Source organism: Carassius gibelio, chromosome B12 (genome assembly GCF_023724105.1).
Source record: "Carassius gibelio isolate Cgi1373 ecotype wild population from Czech Republic chromosome B12, carGib1.2-hapl.c, whole genome shotgun sequence".
In the NCBI taxonomy this organism is placed as follows: Eukaryota; Metazoa; Chordata; class Actinopteri; order Cypriniformes; family Cyprinidae; genus Carassius; species Carassius gibelio.
In genome coordinates this window covers 14,848,812-14,871,043 of record NC_068407.1, presented here as the reverse complement: position 1 = coordinate 14,871,043, position 22,232 = coordinate 14,848,812, and the positions used below count along the sequence as shown (strand labels likewise).

General features: G+C 38.5%; 1 protein-coding gene across 1 annotated transcript; it reads right to left on the bottom strand.

Annotated features, from left to right (window-relative positions):
* On the bottom strand, positions 1-20,579 carry LOC127969172 (polycomb group RING finger protein 5-B-like). The gene is made up of 9 exons (XM_052570945.1): positions 20,418-20,579; positions 16,684-16,960; positions 10,919-11,015; positions 10,348-10,403; positions 10,197-10,256; positions 7,626-7,771; positions 6,999-7,097; positions 6,571-6,660; positions 1-4,253 (listed from the first exon to the last, which is right to left on the bottom strand). Exons 2-9 carry the CDS (start codon positions 16,793-16,795, stop codon positions 4,206-4,208), a joined length of 708 nt encoding a protein of 235 aa, XP_052426905.1. The 5' UTR covers positions 16,796-16,960; positions 20,418-20,579; the 3' UTR covers positions 1-4,205.
* Between the last annotated feature and the right edge of the window lie 1,653 nt (positions 20,580-22,232).

The window sequence follows — 22,232 nt, the reverse complement described above, 5'->3', positions numbered from 1 at the left end:
TCTTATTTTCTAAAAAAAAAAAAAAAAAAAAAAAAAAAAAAACCGAGATAAAAGCCCCAGTCACCACAAAATTTTTGCATTTCCCATCTTCACATTCATAATTTAAGCCCGGTTCTCGAAAAAGAGAGAAAGGTACGCAAAGTTTCCAATCAATCAATCAATCAATCACCTTTATTTATATAGTGCTTTAAACAAAATACATTGCGTCAAAGCACTGAACAACATTCATTTGGAAAACAGTGTCTCAATAATGCAAAATGATAGTTAAAGGCAGTTCATCATTGAATTCAGGTATGTCATCTCTGTTCAGTTTAAATAGTGTCTGTGCATTTATTTGCAATCAAGTCAATGATTTAGCTGTAGATGAAGTGACCCCAACTAAGCAAGCCAGAGGCGACAGCGGCAAGGAACCGAAACTCCATCGGTGACAGAATGGAGAAAAAAACCTTGGGAGAAACCAGGCTCAGTTCGGGGGCCAGTTCTCCTCTGACCAGACGAAACCAGTAGTTCAATTCCAGGCTGCAGCAAAGTCAGATTGTGCAGAAGAATCATCTGTTTCCTGTGGTCTTGTCCTGGTGCTCCTCTGAGACAAGGTCTTTACAGGGGATCTGTATCTGGGGCTCTAGTTGTCCTGGTCTCCGCTGTGTTTCAGGGATGTAGAGGTCTTTTCTAGGTGCTGATCCACCATCTGGTCTGTATACGTACTGGATCCGGGCGACTGCAGTGACCCTCTGATCTGGATACAGACTGGATCTGGTGGCCACGGTGACCTCGGAACAAGAGAGAAACAGACAAATATTAGCGTAGATGCCATTCTTCTAATGATGTAGCAAGTACATCGGGTGTTATGTGAAGTGTTTCCGGTTCCGGTTTACCTAATTAATGCAGCCTAAAAATCCTTTAACGGATTTGGATATTAAAAGCATATTAGTATGTTATGTGTATGCCAGGTTAAAGAGATGGGTCTTTAATCTAGATTTAAACTGCAAGAGTGTGTCTGCCTCCCGAACAATGTTAGGTAGGTTATTACAGAGTTTAGGCGCCAAATAGGAAAAGGACCTGCCGCCCACAGTTGATTTTGATATTCTAGGTATTATCAAATTGCCTGAGTTTTAAGAACGTAGCGGACGTAGAGGAGTATAATGTAAAAGGAGCTCATTCAAATACTGAGGTGCTAAACCATTCAGGGCTTTATAAGTAATAAGCAATATTTTAAAATCTATACGATGTTTGATAGGGAGCCAGTGCAGTGTGGACAGGACCGGGCTAATATGGTCATACTTCCTGGTTCTAGTAAGAACTCTTGCTGCTGCATTTTGGACTTTGTTTACTAAGCGTGCAGAACAACCACCCAATAAAGCATTACAATAGTCTAACCTTGAAGTCGTAAATGCATGGATTAACATTTCTGCATTTGACATTGAAAGCATAGGCCGTAATTTAGATATATTTTTGAGATGGAAAAATGCAGTTTTACAAATGCTAGAAACGTGGCTTTCTAAGGAAAGATTGTGATCAAGTAGCACACCTAGGTTCCTAACTGATGACGAAGAATTGACAGAGCAACCATCAAGTCTTAGACAGTGTTCTAGGTTATTACAAGAAGAGTAATAATCCTCCATTGTGCAGATGTAGAACGCATTTGGCACAGGTGAAGAGACATACACTTTCCTAGACAGAAGAGAGTGCTTTTGGAAAAACTGAATGGCTGGCTATAGCACAGAGTGTAAATCCAGAAGTGTTGTCACTGACCTGTTGGAGAAAGTGGTAAAAATCCAGTTTCTTGAGTGCAGAGCCCAGACATTGTCTCTCTGCAGAAAGGTGCATCTTCCAGAGTATTAACTCCCAGAAAGCAAAGCTAAGCCAGAGTCTGGTGGACCTTTGTGTATGCTCTATGACTATGACATTTAAATTTGAGAGAGTGAAGAGTGATGGACACACAAACACATTCCCTCAAAAACCTTCTAAATAAAATGTGTGCATGCAGTTGATACATGGTTTATGAGGACAAAATGTACAATATTAAACATGGTTTACCAAAGTTTACCATTGTAAACCAAATGTCTTAAAAAACATCATGTTTTTTGTTTTTAATTCAGAAAATGTCAGTGTGAGGGGTAGGGTTAGTGTTAGAGGATAGAAAATAGAGTTATTCGTATGGGGAGTCCCCAATAAACCATAGATACAAGTGTGCGTGTGTGTGTGTGTGTGCGTGTGTGTGTGTGTGTGTGTGTGTGTGTGAGAGAGAGAGAGAGAGAGAGAGAGAGAAAGAGAGAGAGAATAATGAAAATCGAATCACTTAATCTGTCTGTATAGAGAAATTCCATCCTTGGCAGATGAACCTTAGATGAAATCACAGAGAAAATATGAGGCTGTGCTGCCGCACCCACCACAGTACAATGAGACAATTTTCAGGAAGGAGAAAGAATTGAACACATGCAATATAATAATCGATGTGTTTTGTCATATTATCAGTTTTAATTGCCAAAACATAAGTATGAAATCAAAAATCACACACCCAACAACATCAATAATCATGAGTGTATTTTTCTTCTGAACAAAGACACAGAAATACAATAACTGTCACATTTCTAATCTCTCTAGGAATCACCTAAGGGACTTTACACTGAATAATAGAATAGATTATTCTAAGCAGCATTTGATGTTTGTTAAACATATAACATACATTTCCATTGTTTTAATATCTACAAGGGCTCTCTATAAAAATACATATTGATCATTGCAGCACAAAGACATTCAAGAGCCTATTATAAACACATATTATTCGGCTTCCACTTAAACATATTATTTTATACTTCAAAGTCACTTCTTTTCGTTTTCACTTCTTTAAAGTGAAAACAATAGTAAAATAATATTTGCTTTTTCTTCTCTTTTTCTTTTTTTAAGGAACTTGATTGTTGCTTAAGATTTCTTCCAAACAGAATTCATGTGATTCTACATAATTACATTTTTGGGAGATTTGTGAAGACATAAATAAGACAAAAAAACTGGGGGGAAAACATTCTGAATTGTGTTTGAGAAATTAGGTATGCTAATTTGCACAGATATTCAAGTTTAGTTTTGCCACATTGCCTCTGTTTGTAAGTGTAGCTGTAGGTAAGACAAAAAGTTTTTAGCATGTATCCCATGTGGTCATGATGTATAGTGTCTTTTGTGTAATACAACTAGACTAATACACTGTAATGAAGCCTGTGTATGTGATCAAGTAAATGCTTTAATTAAACTACTTCCTTTACTTTGTATTTTTTTAATGTAGGATTTACCGACATAAAATTGTATTGTGACATAAAACAGACAGGCATGGATCAATATTCAAAATAGCAATTATACACATTATACACGTTTCTATAATTAGGGTGGGGGGGGGTAGACTACTACAAATTGTGAGAAAGTTTTTAACTCATTGCCTGTCAACCATAAGCCAAAATAATGACAAATGACAGTAAGTCTCAACTCTTTTCTCAATTAGGATGCCAGACATTGTAAAACCTCTACTTAACATGTTTAGCTAAGTTAATTTCACATTTAATAAAAAAAAAAAAAAAAATGAGGCAGAGATGTCCCAAAACCCTAAAAAAAAAGGCATTTGTGTGAGCACAGAGGTATGGCCTATAATAAATAAAATCCCTTAAGTGGGCAAAATCAAAAACAGACCAGTTCAAAACTCTAGGAGGATGTTAACACTTTAAAAATCAGGAGACTTATAATATTAAACCACTAAATATGAACATTCTGTCATCATTTACTCACACTCGTGTTTTTCAAAACCTGTATGACTTTGTTCTTTCTGTAGAACACAAAAGGAAAAAATCTTCAAAAACACCTCTTTTTCTTTCTTTTTTACAAAACATCTGTCCACAGCTCTTTATAAGATGATGTATGGGAAAAGGCACTGCCGCATATACTTTTATATTGTGACTTTTTTTTAAAAGGAGATACCATCATATGCAAATTGGTAAAGGCCCATAAACATGACTTTTGTGTCACTTAGGGAAATGAACCACAACACACAAATCTCTGTTGCACACAATAAGTGTCACAAGTTTCTATGCACTAACTGATCCCTATAAAGTGAGCCAAAGTAATTAAACAGAAGAGACAGGTAGAGTATATCTTCAGAACTGCACATGTCCATTCAATTCGCTGTCTGTTGATAGACTGAAATTAGTGCAGGACATTTCAACCTAGCCAAAGTCAATGCGGGGTCGATATTCAAGTACCATTGGGTAGGCCTGGAGAAAGAGACATGATGTAGATGAGTATGCAATTGTTCTTGAATGTTCCTCTTAAAGGGATAGTCCACCCAAATATGAAAAATCTGTCATTAATTGCTAGCGGCATTTTGGAAAGTATAACATGCGTAAACCATGTATGCAACGTATGTACTAGTGTTGGGCGATTTGGTCATTTTTCAAATCGTCATATCGTCAGCCCATGAGATCAACGATACATCAAATTATCTTGCATGGGTGGAGCAAGAGAGAGACTCTTTGTTCTTGTCATAGCATAACTATTTGGTGTTTTAAACCGCGCAGGTGCGTGAGAAAGAGCCTATGGAATCACCAATAATCTAAAAAATATACTTTCAAACATACTGATAAACTAACGTTATATATAAAAATACTGTATTTAAAACAGCTAGTTCATATATAGTTGGACGCAACTGTTTAATAGGGTGTCCTGTGACAAATCTGCATCTGCGCATGGAAGTTATCAGTCTAAATGTTCTGCAAAATCAGTCAACTGTGAAAATCAATAGTAGATTTAATTTAAACTCCAACAGTTTAACACTAACATTGGACATAAATGAACACGTTAAATATAAAGTACTTAAAACAGGTAAGTTTATATATTTGGAATAAGTTGAAATGAACTGATGCTTCAGTCATACAGCGCCCTGGACCACGTGCCTCATGATGAGACCGACGCAATGCCACAGAAATGAGAATGAGATGTGTTCTAACATAACTGTGGCATTAAACTAAGTTAGTGAGGGCTCGTTTAAATATTGCACATATATAGGCCATTCAGATTCCTTGTTAAAGTGCAATAAAATACCTTACCAGACGATACCATCTGCAGACGATGTACCGACGATGTCTGTCTGTGGATTGAGACTTCTTCACCGGCAACGGGCTCTAATCCTCATTTGTGCGTGGTGTGTGTGAGTGTGTGTGTGTGTGTGTGTGTGTGTGTGTGTGTGAAATGTGAAATAACTGGAAAGTTTGATAGCCGAATTATAATAAGCCGTCCCAATTAAAATAAAAATAATAATAATAATTATTATTATTATTATGTAATACATCAATAGGAGAATGCGCATAATATCATAATATCGACAGAGACATCTGCTTACATCGATATCTCTGACTATCGTTGATACACGATACTATCGTCTATCGGCACAACCCTAGTATGTACGTGGGTACGTTGTTTACATTCAATAAAAGCATGAACAACGTAAGCATATCCACATCTGGTGCTGCTGACACAGAACAGCATATGTTGTTTATGTATTTGATACTCTCTTATTTTTGTTTATTTGAGCACAAAAAGTATTCTCGTAGCATCGTAAAATTATGGTTGAACCACTGATGACATAGGGACTATTTTTTGATATCCTTGCTACGTTATTTTGAGCTTTGATCATGTAAGGATCCTTGCTTTCTATTGGAGGGTCAGAGAGATCTCAGAATGCTTCAAAAATATCTGAATTTCTGATAATGGAAATCTATTGCAGCACTCTATTGTAATGGTTGTAATCTTATCATATTTTGAGTTATTCTTTTCAAGAAAGCCACAACTTTTGTGTTCCAAACAAATATTAAGACATTTTCTATCTGTACTCAGAATGCAAGAACACCTTCACAGCAGTACTCATGGGTTACATGAAAAACTCTAACACACACATCCTATTTCTCAAGTACACTCAAACAACACTCTCAGAAACCTGTTTATAGAAAGCAAGGGAAGGAGTTTTCTGTATTATTCCAGAAAAATAGGAGATGAGGTGCCAGCTCTTTGTGACCCACTTCAAATTACAAGGGTTTTCATTTTTTACCTCATGCAGCTTTTATATCCTCGGGAGCTTGTCAGAAAAAAAAAAAAATTGTGACTTTTTTATGGCAGATTCCCAAACCTGATTACGTGTATCCTTTCTGAAATCTGATTTTATTTAAAATCCATTTCCCAAGATCTAGGAAAGCTATAAGGGAAGTCTTTCAGATTTTATAGTAAATCATGGTGATATGAGCTGTACTTTGACTAAAATAGAGCCTAAGCGGTGGCTTTTACACACAGATGGAAAGTCATACACTTATCAACAGGGTATACAGGGACCCTTATTAAGGTGGGCATTACCCTATGAAGTAAAGTTTTATGGTTGTCTTAAATTTATTGCTTTAAATTGTAAATACAATGCGAAGTCACACAACTTGTTATGAACCTGCTTTGAGTCTGCCACACTGCTCTTCACAGTGTAAAAGAGGATTTAGATATCACCCATGAGAAGAGAGGAGAGAATGAGAAACTGGTATTCTCATAGCTTACATTTTCTCCCCGAAGCCTCCAGCGGGTCATGTAGATAAATTCCATGGTGTGGTCTTTACCCATGATCTCACCATTGCATAGAACATCTAGCTGCAGAAAAAGTTAGTGACCATCAGAGAAATTTCATTGTATGGTAGACCAAAATAGCCAAGCAAACATGAAACAAGAAAAACATAAACAGCAGAAATATGATAAACATGAGGTGGTGGTTAATTGCTGAAACACATGCAATGAAGTAAAAGACATAAAGATATAGGTTTTATCACACTATATACTTTAAGCTTAGTATAAATGTGTCTTCAAAATGCATAAAAACATAGACGTGAAATATAAACAAAATGGAAAGGCAATATGTAATATCCACCAAATCGTTGTCTTTTTTTTTTTTTTTGCTTACAGAAAAAATAGTAAAGATATTCAGGTGTTACCTCATAAGAACTGGGAAGCTTTAACTTCAGACTTAAAAACTTCTTGATTGTTCCAACAGTCACTCTTGTTGAGCAGCGAATAAATTTTTTCATTAAGCCCTGGACAAAAAGGCAAAAAGACAACTTTGAACAAATTTCCAAAATGTGACTCAATCAAAATATTAGACTGATTTGTGTGACACTGAAGACTGGAATAGTGGGTGCTTAAAATTCAGCTTTGCCATCACAGAAATAAATGACACTTTAAAATACATTTAAACCAACATTTTTAAATTGTAAGAACGTTTCATTATATTACTGAAAAGAATGAAAGTAAAAGATAACTATTTGCAAAAAGGGAGATACAGGCAATGCGGGAGCTGATAGAAAGGATTGAGCTTTGGACATGATTGACACTGATTGATACCAGGCTTTAGAAAAGAATAAGGATCAGCCTCGACTTTAATTTTAAAATATCAAACAAACTGATGTTGAGGGTAAACATCTGATCCTTGATCACCTTTCATTTAGAAGGAATAAGGGGGCAAGGCCAACAAAGAAAGAAGACCAAAGAAGAAGAAGAAGAAGAAGACATGGAATGGCATGCATAAAGTATAGGAGAAGGAAACATAATTCAAGATGGGTAACCTTAACAATGTTCTCTCCCATCTGTCCATTGTTACGCAAGCAGTCTAGACAGATGGCTATCTGCGGATCACTCCTGTGGTAGTCTCTATCACATCTAACATCATCATCTTCATCCAATCTGGCCTTCTTACATATAGGCCCATCCTCTGGAAAAAGACAAAACATAGCCGCTCACGTTAAAGGATTGTCATATAAATTGAGCTAAATAATAACACTATCATTTTCTATAAAGCTTCTTTACAGCTGAAATACAATTTATTACATAACTGATAAATTATTCAGTATTGTGTTAATGTGTTATTTAATGTGTTAATTTCTTGTTTATTGCTGTGATAAACTGCTTTGATACAATTTGTATCATATAAAGCACTATATAAATAAATATTACTCGCCTTTTATTTTTTTTTTATTATTATTATTATTATTATTATTATTTATTTATTTATTTTTACATTTTTCTGACTCCCTAAAATGTTTAAAATGCTAAATCCCTGCATGTGTATCAATCTACATGTGAAAATAATATTATTTGGATTTTATGTGAAAATTGCATACACTTCATTAAAAATAAAATAAAATAAATAAATATGTGCCACATTATGTGTTCCCCTGACAATGCAGGGAAAAAAGATAAGCATTTCAGACTCATAGATATGCTAATGCAAAATAGCATCTGCATCTTTTCTCAGGCTTTCTTTCATATGAAAAAGATAACATTCAAAACTATGCTCTTGGGAAAATCATAAATGTGCTAATTATCTCATTGTAAAGAACTGCTTACAGCTGCAAACACTTAAAAGTTGCCTTGGAAACTCCAAGTATTATGAAACTCATTCATTTTGGTTCATAAATTGAGCATAAGAGCCACAGATTAAGAAGATTTATGTAGAATACACAAACAAAAAAACTCATCCATTCCAACAAATCACACAAAACATCATTTAACTAAATGGGGCATCCCAAACAAATAGGGCCATGTAATATTACTACTGATATGATGTAGAAAAACAAATGAACAACATGTTCTTGTGTGTCTTCGCATAATTCAATATAGTCTTAAGGCATAAATTAAGTCATCATTTAACATAAATCCTCATGACAGAAAATTATAACTTGCTGGCCAGTGTGTTACTTAATAAAATTAGTTTGATGTTACTCTGAAGAAAATGCAGTAATGCTTAGAATAGGTGTTTAAGGTTGACTGATGGTAAAAAAAAAAAAGGAGAAAAAAAGGAAAAAGACATATATTTATTCTACCATGGCAGATTTTAAATCTTTATAATAAAATAAAATATATATTTTAACTAGATAGTTGCCTTTATCTTACAATTATTTATATAGCACAATTGTTTACATTTTATTTACATTGTTTTATTGTAAATAAGGTGTTTGTCTAAAACGCCACAAGGGGAAGTCGTGGCCTAATGGTTAGAGAGTCGGACTCGCAATTGTAGGGTTGTGAGTTCGAGTCTCGGGCCGGCAGGAATTGTGGGTGGGGGGAGTGCATGTACAGTGCTCTCTCCAACCTCAATACCACGACTTAGGTGCCCTTGAGCAAGGCATCGAACCCCCAACTGCTCGCCGGGTGCTGCAGCATAAATGGCTGCACACTGCTCCGGGTGTGTGTTCACAGTGTGTGTGTGTGTGTGTACACTGCTCTGTGTGTGTGCACTTCGGAGGGGTTAAATGCAGAGCACGAATTCTGAGTATGGGTCACGATACTTGGCTGAATGTCACGTCACTCACATGATGTCTAAATTTGGTCATACGAGTCAAGCTTTCTACAAAGCCATATAACCAGTCAATCAGTTTTAAAATTTCAGTGTTTATCTTTACAGTTGTATAAAACAGTTGTACAGAGTGACTCTGTTATAGCTCTCTTTGGAGTCAAGGGAGTAAAGTGACAGATATATCTGTACTGATGATTCACAACTTATACCCACCACCTCTGAGTCAAGGTCAGTGGAACAGAGTATGGTAGATTCATTTGAGCTGTGAAGACATTACTTGATAAGGAACAAAAGTGATACCAAAAGATGATAAAAGAAGTTCAAATGCTGATACAGCAGAGTAACCTGGCCCATAGGAGTCATAGCCATGAAGAGCCTAATGTGTGGGATTCAGCCAAAACCGAAACGTCTCTCATTATTTACTGAGTCTTCTGCTATTCCAAACCCATATTTCTTTCTTCTGTAAACCGCAAAAGATGTTAGACCAAATTTTCTTGCTGTTCTTTTTTTCTATACAAAGAATATTAATTTTGAACAGCTTTAAAGCAGGAAAAAAGACAGCATAAATGTACCATAACAATAGTATAATATAACCTGTGTGCACTATCCCTATCCTATTTGGAATATTTTTACCATGCTTTTTGTCATTTTCAGAACTTGTAATTTTCACAGTTCATGGTCTCTATTCACTTTCATATGGAAAACAGCAGAGACAACATTCTTCTAAAATTCTCTCACTTTTCTTTCAGGTGTGAAGTGAACACAGTACATGAATGACACAATTTTCATTTTCAGGTGAACTATTCCTTTAAAATGGTGAAAAATGGTTTGAGTCATTTACCATCAGGACTTTCTTTCGATTTGTTTCTTCTCCAGAATTCAATCTCTTGCAGCTGTTCCTCTGGAAGAAAATTAAAAAGTTAACTAAATGTCAGTTGAAATATGGTATCTCTAAATGACACAAGAGTTACTTAAAATGGGAAAATGCATACTTTTTCTAAGACCAGGCACAAGTTTGAAAATTACTTCTTCTAGAGTGTTGTCCAGCCTTTGGAGAAAATAAATACACAGAAATGTGAGCTACCAGAACACCAGTCATGCTAATGTCGCTGTCACGTCTGTTAACAGGTTCAGGTTAATGCTGCCCTGTGCTCTTGTTATCATGTTATCATTCTGTCTGGTGTTGGGGTGGAAATGTATCATTGGTGTGGAGAGGCAATACTGTGCAGGGTTAGTCTCACAGCTGACACCCTGGCTCCAGAACATAGTCTGGCTATTGCTTGGAATGCCTCCCAACCAATATCAAATTCAATGCCACTTTATGACCCCACATCCAAAACCAGGCATCTGTGGGTAACAAATATTTCAGACCTTTTAAAGGAAAGCTAGATTTTGTTCCAGATTTCTTCAAAATCAAATAGATTGATCTCATTAATCCTCATCATGGCTTGTATTGTTGTGTGCTCTACAATGCAACACTGAGTCTGATCCAGACCACTTGAAGTGGATCTGCTTAAGGGGTTTTGAATTAATAGTAGGATATTATGGACCAGTGTAGTTTACCTTAACATCTCCAAGGGATTTGTTTCATGAACCTGGATACCACATTTTGGGCAATCATTGCTGTCCTCAAAATGCTGGACTATACAGCTTTTACAAACTATATACAAGCAGAAAAAAAGAAAATTATACTTAAATAACAGTAAAATTCTGTTAAATTTGCAGTAAAAAAAAAAAAAATGCAACAGTGGCAACTTCACTGTAAAAATACAGTAACAATATTTGTGTAAGATGACTATGATTTCATCATCCTATAAGTCAGTTGTTTCCAACCCTGGTCCTGGAGGCACCCCAATACTGCACATTTTGCATGTCTCCTTTCTCTGGTTGTGATGTGTATTAATATGCAATCACCATGATCTGATTAAGCAAATCGATCCATCAGTCAATCAGAACATGGCAAGTTTACACTTGGCAGCAACAGCTGACATCTCTATCTGGATATCCATTCAGATCTGTATTTCCAGCGCAATATTTAAATAAGTTTGCAGAGAATAGACCAGTGCAAAGTCAACCAGAAGTTTCGGGCTTTCTGTTGAAAAGCATTTTCAGTCATGCAACATTTTACAGATGGTCCTCACTGCAGACCACAAATCAAGGAGGCATGGTTGGATGCAGATCCAACTCCTCCCACTTGACATATACCTAAACCTACCCGTCTCTACCCCCTGATCTCTAAACCCACCCATCTCCACCCCTAAACCTACCAGTCTCCACCTGTAGATGTGGATCCAACCATGCCCCCTGGATCTTGTGTTTCGCAGTGAGGGGTTACTGACCGTTTGGGAGAGAGGGGGCAGGGTTTTTCATGATGTCGACCTGCGAATGCAGACATGATGGCTGGATTGCGTTTCCATTACACTGAGACCAATCACAATGCGTCCTCATCTACCTCTGGACCCGGACACTCTGATCGGATAACATTCCGATCAGAAGCATGTGTACACTTGTCTTTTCAATGTGTATGTAAACAACATCTGTGGATACAGGTCTCATGTTAATGCCAAGTGTAAACGCAAACTCTGACACACCAATTTCAGGTCTTGGAGTCTATAATATTGAGCTGATGGCCTGAATCTGGTGTTCTGATTAAGGAGACAAGCAAAACATGCAGTGTTGGGGTGCCTCCAGGACCAGGGTTGGAACCACTGCTATAAGTAATAAAATGTTCTTTTTTTACTTCTAAAAACTATATATTTTACATTGCTTTACCGTATTTAATGTCCTATTATATCTATTACAGATTTTCACCATACAGTATATAGTCAGATAACTTCCCATTTACCAATTACATTTTACTGTTAATTTTTACAGTTTCTTATTGTTAAAATTATTTTTTTTTTTAATGTTAAACTTCACAGTTGAAATTCCCTGCAAGAATGACCACAGACTACAATTAAAACCAAGTCTTACAAACTGTAATTTAGATAAAGCTTGCTTGGCCAGTAAAACACATATCATTTTCCACCAGTAAAATTGTAGCAACACTCATTACCTTATTGCTCTGTTATAACACACATACAAAGCTATCAACACACAAACTGTATCAAACTGCTTTACCTCATGAGTGAGTGGGGAAAAAAATAGCCACTGCCAACGCATATTACACACTGACATTGATACACGAGTCACGACACAATCAGGTCATCACTGTATGTAATAATAGTGTAAGTTGTGCAGGTGGCTAAAATACAGTTTATTCTAAAACAAATGCCTAGTACTGTCACACACCTGGACTCATTTAATGTGTTTTTGCCCGTGACCCAGTTTCTGTCTTTCCGTGTTTGATTAGTTCCCAGGTGTGTCCATTATCTTCCTCATGTGTTCCATGTCCCTGTTAATTTAATGATTCCATCCACCTGTGTTTCCCCAATTATCTGTTGTACATAAGCCTTGTCCTTCAGTTCTGTTTGGGCGGGTCTTCTCACTTGTGCTCACTTGTCCTCACTTGTGATCACTTGCTACTTACGTGTGTCTACCTCTGTGCTCCATGTTGGATATCCCCTGTGTTGGATATATTAAAAACCTTATTCCGTTTATCCTCGACTCCGTATTCCTTCAGGCAGCGTAAAACCGTGACAGAAGACCCGAACCCAAAAGAGAAAATAGAAAACTGCGTGTTCTTCCCTCCGTTTTGCTTTTGTTTTTTCACAGTCTTTTCTTTTCTTAGTGTCTATGGATCCCCTCTATCGTCCCGAATTCCTCATCCTCCTGCTGAAGCAGGAAGGACGTTCTCTCGAGGACCATACCAGACAGTTTTCCCTATTAGCTAATGCCACCAGCTACCCGGACGGTGCGCTCTGCACCTTCTACAACACCAGCCTGAACTCCAAATGCAGAGCGTTGTCGTCCGAAGATGGTCCTCGAGAGGATTTCGCCGCATACGTGGAGTGGACTCTGGCGAGAAATGGGTCACCTCTCACCGTCTGCCCCATAGAGGACCTCGCCAGCCCCACTCCCGACCCAGAGACCAGCCAGCCACCATCACGCCGCACGGAGCCAGAGCCCACCGCAGCCGCAGAGCCCGAGCCATCCACTGACAGGGAGCCGGAACTCGAGAGCGCGACTGACCAGGTGTGTGAGCCGGCAACACCGTGCATCGTGGGAGTCCTCGTGGAGATCGAGGGCGTGGAGGAAAGCCCTGCCCACACTCCTGCGACTGAGGGTGAGCTGTATGCAGTCTCTGAAGATCATATGGAGCAAGTTCTGGATCTGATGGACTGGTCTATGGAGGTAATCCCTAATTTTCCTGTTTCCCCGCTGGTTCCGTCCAGCCCTGATTCCCCTGTATACCCTCTCAGTCTCCCACTCCTACCTCCTCCAGTCATTTCCTCTGCTCCATTTCCGCTGGTTCCGCCCAGCCCTGAGTTTTCTGTTTCTCCGCTGGTTACGCCCAGCCCTGAGTTTTCTGTTTCTCCGCTGGTTACGCCCAGCCCTGAGTTTTCTGTTTCTCCGCTGGTTACGCCCAGCCCTGAGTTTTCTGTTTCTCCGCTGGTTACGCCCAGCCCTGAGTTTTCTGTTTCTCCGCTGGTTCCGCCCAGCCCTGAGTTTCCTGTATCTCCGCTGGCTCCGCCCAGCTCTGAATCTTCTGTGTCTCCGCTGGTTCCGCCCAGCTCTGAATCTTCTGTGTCTCCGCTGGTTCCACCCAGCTCTGAATCTTCTGTGTCTCCGCTGGTTCCGCCCAGCTCTGAATCTTCTGTGTCTCCGCTGGTTCCGCCCAGCTCTGAATTTTCTGTGTCTCCGCTGGTTCCGCCCAGCCATGATTTTTCTGTTTCACCGCTGGTTCCGCCCAGCCCTGAATCTTCTGTGTCTCCTCTGGTTCCGCCCAGCTCTGAATCTTCTGTGTCTCCGCTGGTTCCACCCAGCTCTGAATCTTCTGTGTCTCCGCTGGTTCCGCCCAGCTCTGAATCTTCTGTGTCTCCGCTGGTTCCGCCCAGCTCTGAATTTTCTGTGTCTCCGCTGGTTCCGCCCAGCCATGATTTTTCTGTTTCACCGCTGGTTCCGCCCAGCCCTGAATCTTCTGTGTCTCCTGTATTCCCTCCCAGCCTCCCTCTCCCGCCTCCTCCCAAACCTGCTGGTCCCTCTACTCCTCTTTCGCTGGTTCCGTCCAGTCCTGATCCTCCTGTCCTTCCTCCCATCCTTCTCCTCTCTCCTCCTCCTAGACCAGCCAGTTCCTCGTCATCCCTGCTGGTGCCAGTCAGTCCCGCAGCTCACCCTCAGTCCGCGCCATCGGGGCGCGGTGGTTCGCCGCTGGACTGCCAGTCTCCAGCTCCGCCTTGGCGTGTTAAGGCCCTGTCTCCGCCTCCAGCCTCCGAGCCCTGGACTCCTCCTCGGTCCTTCGACCCAGCGGCTCCGCCTTGGCTCTTAGCTCCCTCGTCTCCACCGTGGCCTGTCATCCCACCTGCTCCACCGGGCTCCCTCGTCCCTCCGGCTCCACCTTGGTCAGTCGTCGACCATCCGCCGCCTCGGGACTCCACTCCTCTGGTTCCACCTCGTCACTCCATCCCTCCGGCTCTGTCAGGCTCCTCCTTCCCTCCAGTTCCACCTCCATCCTCGGTCACTCCGGCTCCACAGCGGTCTGCCAGGACCCTGCCTCTGCCTTGGTCGCCTGAGCCTTCAGCTCCACCTAGGCCCTCCGGATCCTCGACGTCACCCTGGCTCTGCGGCTGTGCTGCTCCATCTTGGGCTCCTCACCCACCGGTGCAGTCTCCGCCTGTCGGCCCCCTGGTGTCGTCGACCCTTCCTTCACCATGGCTCCTCCCGCCGTCGACCCCACCTTGGATCTCCGTCCTGGCTGGTCTCTGGTGGACCATCTGGCTCCTCCTGCTCCTGTCTCCTCCCTGGCTCCTTCCTCCGTCGTCTCCTCCCTGGCTCCTCCTTCTGTGGTCCCTGTCTGCTGGCCCCCTCCTGGAAGTCCGTCCTCCACCGGAACCTCCTCCCAAGTTCCCACCTACGCCTCCCCCTGTTGTTTCTACGGTGCGAGGACGCACCTACCGGGAGGGGGGAGTACTGTCACACACCTGGACTCATTTAATGTGTTTTTGCCCGTGACCCAGTTTCTGTCTTTCCGTGTTTGATTAGTTCCCAGGTGTGTCCATTATCTTCCTCATGTGTTCCATGTCCCTGTTAATTTAATGATTCCATCCACCTGTGTTTCCCCAATTATCTGTTGTACATAAGCCTTGTCCTTCAGTTCTGTTTGGGCGGGTCTTCTCACTTGTGCTCACTTGTCCTCACTTGTGATCACTTGCTACTTACGTGTGTCTACCTCTGTGCTCCATGTTGGATATCCCCTGTGTTGGATATATTAAAAACCTTATTCCGTTTATCCTCGACTCCGTATTCCTTCAGGCAGCGTAAATCCGTGACAAGTACATTCAAGATATGAAATTACTTTTATGGCATTAATTAACATTAAATATAAGCAAAGAAATTATTAAAGTAAATACCAAATAATATAAATAATAATACATTTTAGTCTCTAACTTTCTCATGGTTTACTTTACAATCAAACAATAAAGCACAAATTACAAACTAATTCCATCAAGAAAATATTTTGTGTGAAAATAGCTTATGCTTGTGGAGAATATATGTTGTCATGGTGACTGATCTGCAGATGACAAAGACAGTGTATTGGCCATGTATCTTAAAAATTAGGGAGATTTCACATCTGGTTTGCCGTACCAATATAATGCAAAAAGGAAGTCACTTACACTTGACGGTGAAATTAATTTACATTAAAACACTCTGAAAATTAATTAACACTAAATCCTGATGTTCACATACTCTCTGTGGAAAAACATATGTGCCTAATCAAGCATTATAAAATTAATTGTCCCTAAAATCATTAACAACAGCAGGAGAGGGATTTATCAGCTTAAATACATGCAACAAACACTGGTCTAAATACTGTATTCGGTGAAAAAAAGGTGGTTCTACACTAAAGTACAATAGTTTGGTTGGACACATTGATTCATATATTAAACTTATAACAATTATACTGTATTCGGTGAAAAAGGTGGTTCTACACTAAAGTACAATAGTTTGGTTGGACACATTGATTCATATATTAAACTTATAACAATTACAGATATGTAAAGTTATTTCCTTATTCTATCCTAACTTTGTATGGAAATGGTTTTCCTTGTGCTGTCCGTGAAACTATTAGAACAGATCATTTTTGGTGTCAGAGCCCACCGGCTGAAAACCACTGCTAAATCATCATTTTCATTTTTCATTAAATTCTCATAGAGACTGTAGATACTTACAGGTGTGCAGGCACTCTGTCACAGTGGTGGGCTTAATCAAGTACCCTTTACAAATATAACAGGTGATGAAAAAGTTGAAGTCCCTCACAAGGTGTTTCCTATGTGATGTCATTGTCAAGTTACCAAAGGATGGATGAAGGAAAACAGACGGTGTAAGGATGAAGTGGAATGCAGCTTCAGTCACTCTGTGGCTCAACTGCAGTATTCTGCTGAAGGGCCCCAGGCCTTCTCTTCCTTCATGACATCATGGAAAATTAAACATGCCCTTAAGTAAGACCTGTGGATGTGGATAAAACAATTATGCTTTTTATCAAAATTATAAAATCAATGAAAGTTGTTGGGGAAAAAAATGTTTCACTTTTATTGCTTTCTGAATATTATATCTTTCTGTGTAACATTAGCCTATAATCTTTGTTTGTTAAAAGTGCATGCGTAAGACTGCATTTGAAATCGTACTCTTTCAGTAGGAATTTTTTTATTTAGTCACCATAAAAAAATCAGTGGTTCTCAATTCCAGTTCTAGCTGACACAAGGCAAATTCCAAATGCTATTGCATGCTTGAAGAACACTTTTGGAAGGGAATGCCATTTGTTAGGGCGTTCCAAAATGAAAGTGAACTACTCAAACACTATAATTTATGGTCATTTGACCAAGAGGTGGTATCTTCATGATTTTTAAGCTAGATGTGGTGGGAGAGTTTGGGTTAAGCTATGAACAGAATAATTCTAGGTGTTTTGTTATGATATATGACACAAAATTCATATTAAGTTTAAATAAGTTTCATAAGTAAGAAATATGTTTATTAGTAGTTAATAGTAGATGTGTTGGTTAAATGTGAACGGCAGGGTTTAAAGAAAAGATGAGAGAGGGAACACACATAGAAATGTCTAACAAGCTGATGGTCTGTAGCAGGTGTGTTTTAGACAGACATAAAAGTGCAGAGTGTTGAGTCACCAGACCGTACTGGGGACTGTCCTATATGAATATTCACCATGTTGTCATTATCACAGTCTTGTGACCTTCAGCAATAGTCAAGGGTTGTGGCTAGAAGGGATTCAGCAAAAATCAGAAGCTAACAAGAAGTTAAATTTTCTACCTATTAGATTGTTTTATTAACGTCTACACCTACACCCAACTCTAAACCCACCCCTTACAAAAATGCAATAACTGTAGTTACTGTATTGTTGTAGAGTGTGAAAAAAAAATCACACTGTATTGATGTGTGCAGGTCAGTAGCTTTTGCTGTATCCGTTTTAGCCTTAACCATAGTCAAGGGTACTTTGGAGTAAGAACAATCATGGCCTCCATATTGAAGGGTCATTCTAAAGTACTAAAACTGGCCACTTTAAAGGGCCTCTCGGAATGAAGGATTTCCAAGTGTACAATTAATGCACACTTTGCTCCCATGATACTTTTAGTGCAGGTTTAATTATGCACCGCAGAAAGTAGTAGCTGTTGTTTATGCTCACCCTTATTCATGCCAAAAATATCAGTAGCTGTGTTTACATGGACCCTACTAATCCGATCATAATAGGACTAGAAGCACAATCAGAATAAAAAAGTCACATGTAAACACGTCAATTGGCCAGATCTGACAAAAATTTTGATCGGATTGAGAGGCATGGTTTATTCCTTTTGTAATCCGAGCGAGAGGACATGTAAACACTTGATCGGATTGAAAACCGAAATTGGAAAGTACTTCGCATGCGCAGTGACGTAGAAATAGCGTAATGATGTATGAATTAAGAATGAATTAATTCCAATGGAAGCAAAAAGTGTCCATGTAAACGCACCCAGTGATTTTGGATTTTATACCGACACCTACTGGCCTAATTAAGTTTTTTATTTTTTTTATAAAAGCACAGTGAAGCTGTTCATTTTCATTTCAGGTATATTTTTCTACTACTACTACTACTACTACTACTTATATGACACATATAATGGTCATTACAGGATTTGGTGGTTTGTGCTAGTACACGGTAGGTGACTACTGTAAATGTTATCCTTGATCTGTGGCATAACCTGTTTGTTTGGACTTTTCTTTTTTTTAATTTATGCTCATTGTCTTTATGTTGGTTCATTGTACATCAGGAATGTATTAATTATATTAATTATATTAATTATATTGCTTGTTTGATGCTTATTATATATTAAGTCATATCAGATATGTATTTTGATTTATAATTTAAACATTATAGAAAATGCCGATCTATGTGTGAGATGATAATATAATATAATATAATATAATATAATATAATATAATATAATATAATATCGGCACACATGTGATCTACTGACGAGCCTTCAGTGGGTGTGACATATATCGCACAAGATTATATAATATTACAATATGTAATATACCTTATTATATCTTAATGGTGAAGCGCTAATATAAGTAATAAGGTAATATATTGTTCTAATATGGCTATTATATTTATTTTATTGGAATATATAACAGTTATCTGTATAAATTATAAAACACTACAACAAGGTTTATGTAAGTAAGCAAGGTTTGGGGTAAAACCGAAAGTTCAGGGTTTAGCTGATGGTAAGTTAACTGTGCTTACTGGAATACACCCCAGAAAGTGGATGAGGGCCAGATTTGAGGATCCCTGTTGTACATATACTGATCCATGCTCTGGACCAATGGTTATCAAACTTGTCCTGGAGTACCCCCTGACCTGCATATTTTGTATGTCTCCCTCAATTATCACATCTGATTCAACTCATCAGCTCATGAAGCGGGTGTGTCAGATGTAGGGAGATGAAATTGACATATTTTGTTGTATACTTATGGTTTTATGGTCCGGGGTCACATATCGTCTTGGCTGCTTTAGATGCTTTTATGTTTAATGTGAAAGTTAATATTTTACCATTAAATATATTTACTGAGTGTACCTTTAATGTTTCAGAAACTTGAATTTATCTACAGGTGCACCATGACACATAAGCGTTAAGCCCCGCCCACGATCTGTAAAACGAAACCATTGGGTTAAAGTACCGCAGCTTCGAAAATGACATATATAACTCATTCAATAAATGTGTAACTACTTCCTTACAAAAAAAAAAAAAAAAAAGTTATGTATTTGTGTGGTGGGGGGAGACTTGTATTGTTTGGTTTAATAAGTATCAACCGACATAAAATTTGGGCCTGTGAGCAGTATTTTTATTTGTTTTAAAACGTCCCTTATCTTATGTTGAGATCAGACTTAAGTGAAAAGTGCTGTCAAACAGCTCCAACGTGGCTTTGTTATATATGATCTATACTCTAAATGTAGTTGGTCCTCGTCAGCTACGTCACTTATCGTGAAACCTTATATATATATATATATATATATATATATATATATATATATATATATATATATATATATATATATATATTAAGTCAAAATTGTCGGTTTATCCCTACTTGGCCATCGTCTGTGTCATTCTGTGCGTCATCTTCCTGTAAAACCATGCGCTGCGTATACCTCAATAACGAATAACGTGCGATCAGTGCCGCACTCGTTTTAACTTGCTGCCATTTGTACAAGTGTCACTTTCCGTAAACGAGAGTCGAGTGTTTTATCGCTCACCAGTGCACACTAAATAACCAGCTGTAACCTGACAACTAGTATCCTACAGAGACACAGACATGCTGACGAACTTGATATATGACACGAGACTACATTCCCATCCCACCCGAAACTTTACGATGAGGGGAGAGCGTGAAAACGACACACATCTCTTACCTTCTACACATCATGGGTCCATGATGATGGTGCGCATTGATTTTTACAATCAGGCTTGAACGAATTTGGGCTGTTGAAAGTGATGGTTGTAGTAGCGCCACAGAATACGGAACTGCTTTCATTTGATATTATATGGGGAAGGGGGCGGAGGACTTTCCAGTTCTTGTTTACGCATTGCTGTTTTATTCATTGCATGGCAGGTTGTCTCTGATTGGACACAAACTAGGGCGCAACTTTCAATTACCAACTAGTCCAGTAACAGTTTAGAACCAGTTTACCAATGAAGATACAAATGTGGCAGTCAGCCCTGTTCGTTATTATGAACTTATTCAAGAAAGGTACCTGCCGTTAACATGTGACTTGCAGTTTATTTCAGACAAGGAGCGGCATGAATGATTATGTTATACTTAGCCTAAAAAAATAAATAAATAAAAACTTATACACAAACATCTTCCCTCAAATGACCAATCAGTAGCCTATGTTATATGTTATGTAGAAAACCCCAGAAAAATAAGCATATGTTTAGAATAATGAGGTTGTTGTTTTACATTTATTTTAAAGTTTTAAATAAACAATATTAATGCTAGTAAAATTTTAATATACAAAAAAATTATATATATATATATAAACATGGAAATAGGTCAAGATGGGTTAAGATGCCGCCTGGGGCAAGATTACGCCCCAACCTAATTTTTTTCTCTTAACCATAGTTTGCACAAAATCCCATGTCAGCATTTTTGATGAATGGCTATGCTATTTTAATTTTGTCATTTCATCTGAATATCAACATTTGTGAGATTTGGTCAAACCATCGAATCTGGTGTCTCTGGAAAATGGTGGCTTATAACATTTTATTATGTTCAATACCAAACATTTTGGTGTCTGGCACATCAGTGTTTTTAGATATGTGAAGTAAAAATTTGTGGGAAAAAAAGAAGTTTTTATTTTGAAACAAAAATATAAAATTAGACCCTTGTAGTATAAGATTAGCTCAATTGGCACAGAATGACCCAAGTGGCATGTTGTTATTATAAAATGTAATACTAATTATAATACATGGGGTTATTATTTAATATTTTGTTCAAATAAAATGTAAAATAGAATAGTATACAAATATATACAGTGAAGATCAAATTTAGAGAATAACCTACAATTTTCCTAAATTTCGAGGTCACCGCTTAGTCCTATTTGAAGCTCTTATCACAGGAGTATAAAGTGCCATTTTTAAGCATATTTCATGAGTTAAGTATATTCCGAAGCACAGGACAAAAAAACTTAAATTAGATATTTGAAAAAAATCACTTATCAAATTTAGAGAGTACGTTCAGATACCTCCAGTTTTTGGTGATAATCTGGCACCCAGTGGTCATTTCCTTTATTATCTTACAAACCCTATTTAACAGGCAGTCTAACTCTCCAGTTTTCACCTTGCAAGATGATGATCCTTTCTAAAGTGACAGAAACCCTCCAACAGCAGCCATAGCGAGCCATAGGCACTTTTGACTGCTGTAACTTTCAGAAATTTTAAAAAACGCTTATAAATCATACAGACGTTTTTTTGAGAAAGTTAAAATGCACAAAGTTTCCTGTGAGGGTTAAGGTTAGGTGTAGGGCCACAGAATATACAGTTTGTACAGTATAAAAACCATTATGCCTATGCGATGTCCCCAATTTTCACAAAAACAAACGTGTGTGTGTGTGTGTGTGTGAATATATATAGTTGTGTTTATACATTTACATAACCCTTACAGAATGTGCAAAATGTTAATAATTAAAAGAAAATAAGAGGGATCATGAAAATTGCATGTTATTTTT